A 6,457-nucleotide genomic window follows, 5' to 3' on the forward strand; every position below is an offset into this window, starting at 1 on the left:
ACGAAAGTGCCAAAACGGAAGCTAATGATGTCGCCAGGTTAGGTGAAGAAGAAAAGAATCCCGATCTAAAGGACCTTCAGGAATTCCAGTTGAACGAGGCTGCGAAAGAAGAACTTGTGTGATTATATATCCTTACTGCCAGATCTGAATTCTGTGAGCAGCCAGATTCCTCTACCAGACTCGCTCATCCCAACCAGCACAGCTCAACATCCCACCTTTTCATCCCAGAGAGTTAAGGGAACAGAGTCATCCCAGATAGACCAAACTCCCCAAGAACAAGGCGGTAGTCTAATCAACGTACCTAGCAAGCAAGATCCTGTCAAACCAACCCCGCTGCACATCAACTATTTAGGCCAGCCTTACTGCACACCATTTGAGGAACCAACAATTCCTTATGGTCCTGCCCTTATGGAAACACAGCAACGTTGGATTGCCGAGGCAATAGCCGAAGGTATGAAAGCTACAAGGTTGCCAACTCCCCACCTCATGATATTCAGTGGAAATCCTTTAGATTAGCCCACATGGAAAGTGTCTTTCGAAACTGTTACTGAGAAGAGGACCATGAATTCCAATAAAAAAATCCTGTATCTCCCACAGTATTTGTCAGGGGCACCGAAGAGAATTGTTGAAGGATACCAGTTTCTCAAAACAGCTGACGCTTACTCAAAAGCAAAGAAAACCCTTCAAAAACGATTTGGTCACCCCTCTGTGGTTGCAGAAGCATTCTGCAAAAGGCTAGAGAACTGGCCGAAGATACATCCCAAAGACGGATTCGCATTAAGGGAATTTGCGGACTTCCTGAAGACTTGTGAGCTGGCTATGCAATCAGAAGAAGATCTTGAAACACTGAATACGCAACACGACAACAAGCAGTTGTTTAAAGTCTTGCCAAACTGGGCCCATCCCAAATGGGGAGTCAGAGTAAGAGACTATCAAACGAAGCATGGAGATAACAAGTTCCCCCATTCGTGGAATTTGTTAAATTTGTCACTGAGATTGCTGAGGTGCAATGCCTGCCTGTTCTTACTAACTTGGACACAAGCTTTTCAGCAAGAGAAGACAAGAACAGAGGCTTCAGGAGAAGAAATGGAAGTCGTAGGAACCAGGAAGCAAATTCCCTAGCAACAGGAGTGAAGGAAAAACTTCCCAATCACAGGGAGTGTGGAAGGAATGGAAAGAAGAGAGCATGCCTCTGGTGTGGGAATGCAACAAATGAAATAGAAACATGTCAAGACTTTGTGAAGAAACCCATCAACGAGAGAACTCAGTTTATTCAGTCAGAAAGGGACTTTCTTTTCGTTGCTTAACCCATGGTCATATGGTTAAGGAGAAGAAGTGTGAGAAGGTACCAAGTTGCGCAAAATGAAAACAGAAACACCCAGCCTGTCTACATCATGACAGCAGGACCAGGACCAACGTTACAAGTGGAGCAGATAAGGTTACAACCGAAGCCTCAGGTAACTGTACCAATGCTGTCGATGCAGAGAATCTGTAATGTAGTGAAGACGCAGCAGTGAAATGTACAAGCGTTTGCTCCGTCGAAGGGCAGCAGTCGGGTCAAGATCAAAGCGTAATCATCCCAGTGTGGGTGTCGAGTTCCAAAAATCCTTAAAATGATGTCCTGACTTACGCTCTCATCGATGCTCAATCCGATGCTACCTTCATCACAGAGAAGCTAGAACAAACCTTGGAGGTTGACAGTGTAACAAGTCACCTTCGCTTGTCAATAGTGCATCAAGAGAATGAAATAGTTGAGTGCAAGAAGGTTCAAGGTCTTGTTGTTACAAATATAAAACGCCAAGTACACATTCCGTTACCAAGGTTCTACACAAGAGAAGCTATTCCATACAAGCCCCAGCAAATTCCAAAGCCAGAAGTCGCCATGCAGTGGGACCATCTAAACTGTATTGCTGAAGAACTTATGCCATATAGAGAAGATGTACAGGTCGGAATGTTGATTGGAACTAACTGCACAAAGGCTATCAAACCGCGTGAAGTGATTCCTGGAGGAGAATGACCCGTAAGGCATTAAGACCGATCTTGGTCGGGGCATTGTTGGAAGAGTTTGCAAGTCTCCCCCAGATGAAGACTTTGAGGAACTGTCAGAAAGCTTGGTCAACAAGATTGTAATCAATGAAGATGCAATGTTTGCTGTGGAGTCCTGAGCAAAGGAAATCATTTGCCCAGCTCATGTGATGGAGATGTTCGAAAGAGACTTTCACGAAAGAGCAGAACAGAAGAACCCATCTACCCTGTCCTGGATAAAGGAATCTGCCAAAGAGAAGATGGACACTATGAAATGCCATTGCCCTTGCGCTCTCAGGTTGTTATGTTGCCAAACAGTCGATCACAAGCATTAAGAAGCCTGTCTCAACTGAAAGCACGATTCAGAAGAGATGCGAAGTACTACAGAGACTATGTTGAATTCATGGAAGATATGATTAAAGAATGCGCAGAAAGGGCTTCCCCTCAAGACGAAACTGGTATCAAGATTGGGGATCGCAAGATTAACTATGTTCCACATCACGGAGAAAGCCTGGCCAAATAAGAGTAGTCTTTGACTGCAGTGCACAATACAAAGGAACATCCCTGAATAAGAACTTGCTCCAAGGGCCCGATTTGACAAATAATCTAATGGGTGTCCTCTGCCGGTTCCGTCAGGAGGCTGTGGCCCCGACATGTGATGTACAAGGAATGTTCCACCAGTTCTTCGTCAACGAGGCAGACCGAGACCTCCTCGGATTCTTTTGCTGGAGTCACGGTGATTTGAAGAATGAAGCAGAAGAGTATCGCATGAAAGTACACTTGTTCGGTGCAGCTTCTTGGCCAGGATGTGCAAATTTTGCCTTCAAAAGAGCTGCCGATGATGGAGAGGAGGAGTTCGATTCAGAAGCTGCAGACTTCATGAGAAGAGACTTTGACGTTGATGATGGACTGAAGTCTGTAAAATGTGTTGACACGGCCGCCAACCTCATTAAGAACTGTCAAGCCATGTGTGCAAAAGCAGGCCTTAGGTTGCATAAGTTTAGCAGGAACAAGAAAGAAGTTATACAAGCCGTTCCACCTGAAGATCGCGCAAAAGGACTTCAGGAGCTAGACCTGACGAGAGATCCCTTGCCAATTGAGCGAACACTTGGCATAATGTGGTGCACACAGACTGACAGCTTCCAATTCCGCATAGTTATCCAAGACCGTTCACTTACAAGAGGAGGCATCTTATCTACATCAATTTCAGTCTATGATCCCTTTGGGCTTGTAGCCTCCTTGATCCTTCTTGGCAAACAGATATTACAAGACCTGTGTCGGGAAAGTGCTGGCTGGGACGACCTGATCAGTAATCAGCTAAGACCACGGTGGGAGCAATGGCGAGATGAGTTGCGACTCCTAGAAGATCTCAAGATTCCAAGATGCTACAAACCTGAAGAATTTGGAGACCCTAAGGTAGTCGAACTGCACCACTTTTCAGATGCGAGTCAAGCAGGCTACGGTCAGTGCAGCTATCTGCGTCTATTGAACGAAAGTGATCAAGCCCATTGTTCCTTGGTTGTGGGAAAGTCCCGCGTCACGCCATTAAAGTCAGTAACCATCCCACGCTTAGAGTTAACAGCTGCCGTCGTGTCAGTCAGAGTGAGTCAGTGGCTTGGCCATGAGCTTGATTACCAAGATGTTACTCAATTCTTTTGGACGGATAGTAAGGTGGTGATGGGGTACATTAACAACGTAACCAGACGCTTTCATGTTTTCGTAGCTAATCGTGTACAACAGATCCATGAACACACCCAAGCTCAGCAGTGGCAGTATATTGACACACACTCCAACCCAGCAGATGCTGCTTCCCGAGGTCTGACAGCCAAGCAGCTCTTAGCTGATAATTACCGATGGTTAAGAGGCCGTCACTTCCTATGGAACCCTTGTGCTTATCAAGCAGAAGTAGAGAACACTCCAGAGCCCTTGGATCCGAATGATCCAGAAGTCAAGGTGTCCACCCTTGCAACACAGAGTGAAGAGAGCTTTCCTGATCACCTTGAGACTGCCAGGTTGGATCGGTTTTCCAACTGGTTTAAAGTGAGAAGAGCAGTGGCAGTTTGCTTGCGGTTTAAACGCCTATTAAAGGAAAGAAGATTCCAGAAACCTACAGAAGCTCAAAGCAGTAAGTCAGTGGAGGATAGTGCCTCACGTTATCATCCCGTAGACATGGAAGAGATTGGTCACGCTGAGATGGCAATAATTCACTGTCTTCAACATGAGCATTTCAAAGAAGAAATCAAGGCTCTGTCCACGCTTCAAACGAACGACGAATTTACTGATAGAAGGAGAGCCAAGCAGCGCAATCTTAACCTTAAGAAGTGTAGCAGTCTTTATTGCTTAGACCCATACTTGGATGCAAATGATATCCTACGTGTTGGTGGCCGACTACGTAGAGCCAATATGCCCGAAGTTTCCAAGCATCCAGTCATCCTACCAAGACGGTCGCACACCACAAATCTCATTCTGCAATATTGTCACCAAGCAATCAAGCATCAACGTAGCGGAATGACTCACAATGAAGTCAGACAACGTGGTTACTGGATAATTGGTGGAACATCAGTGGTGGCGAATCTTGTTTCAAAGTGTGTCGTCTGCAGGAAGCTGCGTGCACCGCTTGTGCAGCAAAAGTTAGCGGACCTCTCAGAAGATCGCGTAGAACCTGGTCCACCGTTCACGTACAGTGCGGTCGACTATTTTGGCCCGTTTCTACTAAAGGAAGGCCGGAAGGAGACTAAGAGATACGGTGTATTGTTCATATGTATGGCGTCCCGTGCCATCCATATCAAGACCGCAAATACACTAGAAACCGACTCCTTTATCAACGCGTTGAGGCGTTTTCAAGCAGAGCGTGGTCCAATACGCCAGCTGAGGTCAGATCGTGGAACGAATTTAATTTGTCGGAGCCCAAAGAGAATTGCAAGAGGCTCTGAGTAAGATGGATGAAGACAAAGTACGTAACACCTTGCTGGAAGAGAACTGCGAATGGGTTTCATTCAAAATGAATCCCCCATCAGCTAGTCACATGGGAGGTTCTTTGGAAAGACAAATTAGGACAGTGAGAAGCGTTCTTGCGTCTCTGTTAGGAGAAGCCGGCCACCAGCTGGACGATGAAAGCTTCCGTACCCTGTTGAAGGAAGTCCAAGCAGTGGTGAATTCCAAGACCACTGGCTTTGAATGACATGTCTTCCCCAGATTCACCAGAACCGCCGACGCCAAATCACTTGTTGACCATGAAGAGCAAAGTGCTAATGCCACCTCCAAGCGTCTTTGTAAGAGAAGATCTCTACCTTCGCAGAAGATGGAGGAGAGTTCAGCATCTAGCGAACGTATTTTGGGATAGGTGGAGGAAGGAGTTCCTTCATACACTTCAACTTCGCAAGGAGTGGATCAAACCCCAACGCAATATGGTAGTGAATGATGTCGTCATGGTAAAAGATGAAAACGTCCCTAGAAATGCATGGAGGCTAGCGAGAGTTGAAGAAGCATTCTCGAGCCACGATGGAATTGTAAGGAAGATTAAACTTGCCATGGTAACTCGTGCTCTTGACAAGCAAGGACGGAGAACTAATGAAGTGCAGTACCTCGAACGACCCGTCCACAAACTAGTTCTCATTCAAGAAAGAATTCCCCGACGAGGAGCCAAGCCAAGACAAGCATTGACTGAAGGAGCAGTATTGACCTAGGGAACGCTGCTGACTGGAACAGCAAGAGTGTTTATTGTGGACATTGAACTGTCTTTTAGAAACTCAGAACTTATTAATTTTTGTTGTTTCCGTTTTATCTTAGGGATTTTTTTTTGAAAGCTGTCAGAACATTTCACATTATAAGGACAGTAGATTCCCACTGTGGGGAGCCATGTGGCTGTTGCCAGTCCAGTCCGCGCGCGGTTTAGGGTCACGTGACCAGTGTGGTTTTGACTAGCGTGGTCGTGAGGTTTTGACCCAAGTTTTAGTGGATTTACGCTCGTTTAGCGTGGCTTTTTTGTCCCTTTCGCGGTCCTAAGGCTGTACAAGGTAACAAAGTGTATATTTTTGTCCTAAGTTTATTAAGTTTCTGTTTTTTGAACTTTATTCCCAATTTTATTTTCATGTATGTTACGTAGCGTTGTTCGACAAACATTCGCATCGGGTCATTAGAGTAATTTTTGCATTTATTTTAGTTTTACGGCGTCCGTTTTGAGGTCAGTAAAGTCTCCATAACTACAGTGGTTCGTTTAATCTATGTAGTGACATCATGTATTTGACATTTTCAAAGTTCACGCAATTTCCTTTTTCTATTCATGCAGTGTACATTTTAATCAAATTAAATTATACAGTACATGGAAGCGAGTGAAAATGGAACAACACATTTCTTGATTTCGTATAAACCACACGGCTGCTTCAAAAAAAAAAAATTAGGACTGCGGTTCACTGTTTGTTTTGACTTGACA

General features: G+C 45.2%; 1 protein-coding gene across 1 annotated transcript; it reads left to right on the forward strand.

Annotated features, from left to right (window-relative positions):
- The first annotated feature begins 2,634 nt into the window (after positions 1 to 2,634).
- LOC110055869 (uncharacterized) lies at positions 2,635 to 4,962 on the forward strand. The gene has a single exon (XM_020762290.2). The coding sequence runs from the start codon at positions 2,635 to 2,637 to the stop codon at positions 4,960 to 4,962; it is 2,328 nt and encodes a 775-aa protein (XP_020617949.2).
- Positions 4,963 to 6,457: the final 1,495 nt, after the last annotated feature.

Source organism: Orbicella faveolata, unplaced genomic scaffold (genome assembly GCF_042242905.1).
Source record: "Orbicella faveolata isolate gen_17 unplaced genomic scaffold, um_ofav_v1 contig_37, whole genome shotgun sequence".
Lineage (NCBI taxonomy): Eukaryota > Metazoa > Cnidaria > Anthozoa > Scleractinia > Merulinidae > Orbicella > Orbicella faveolata.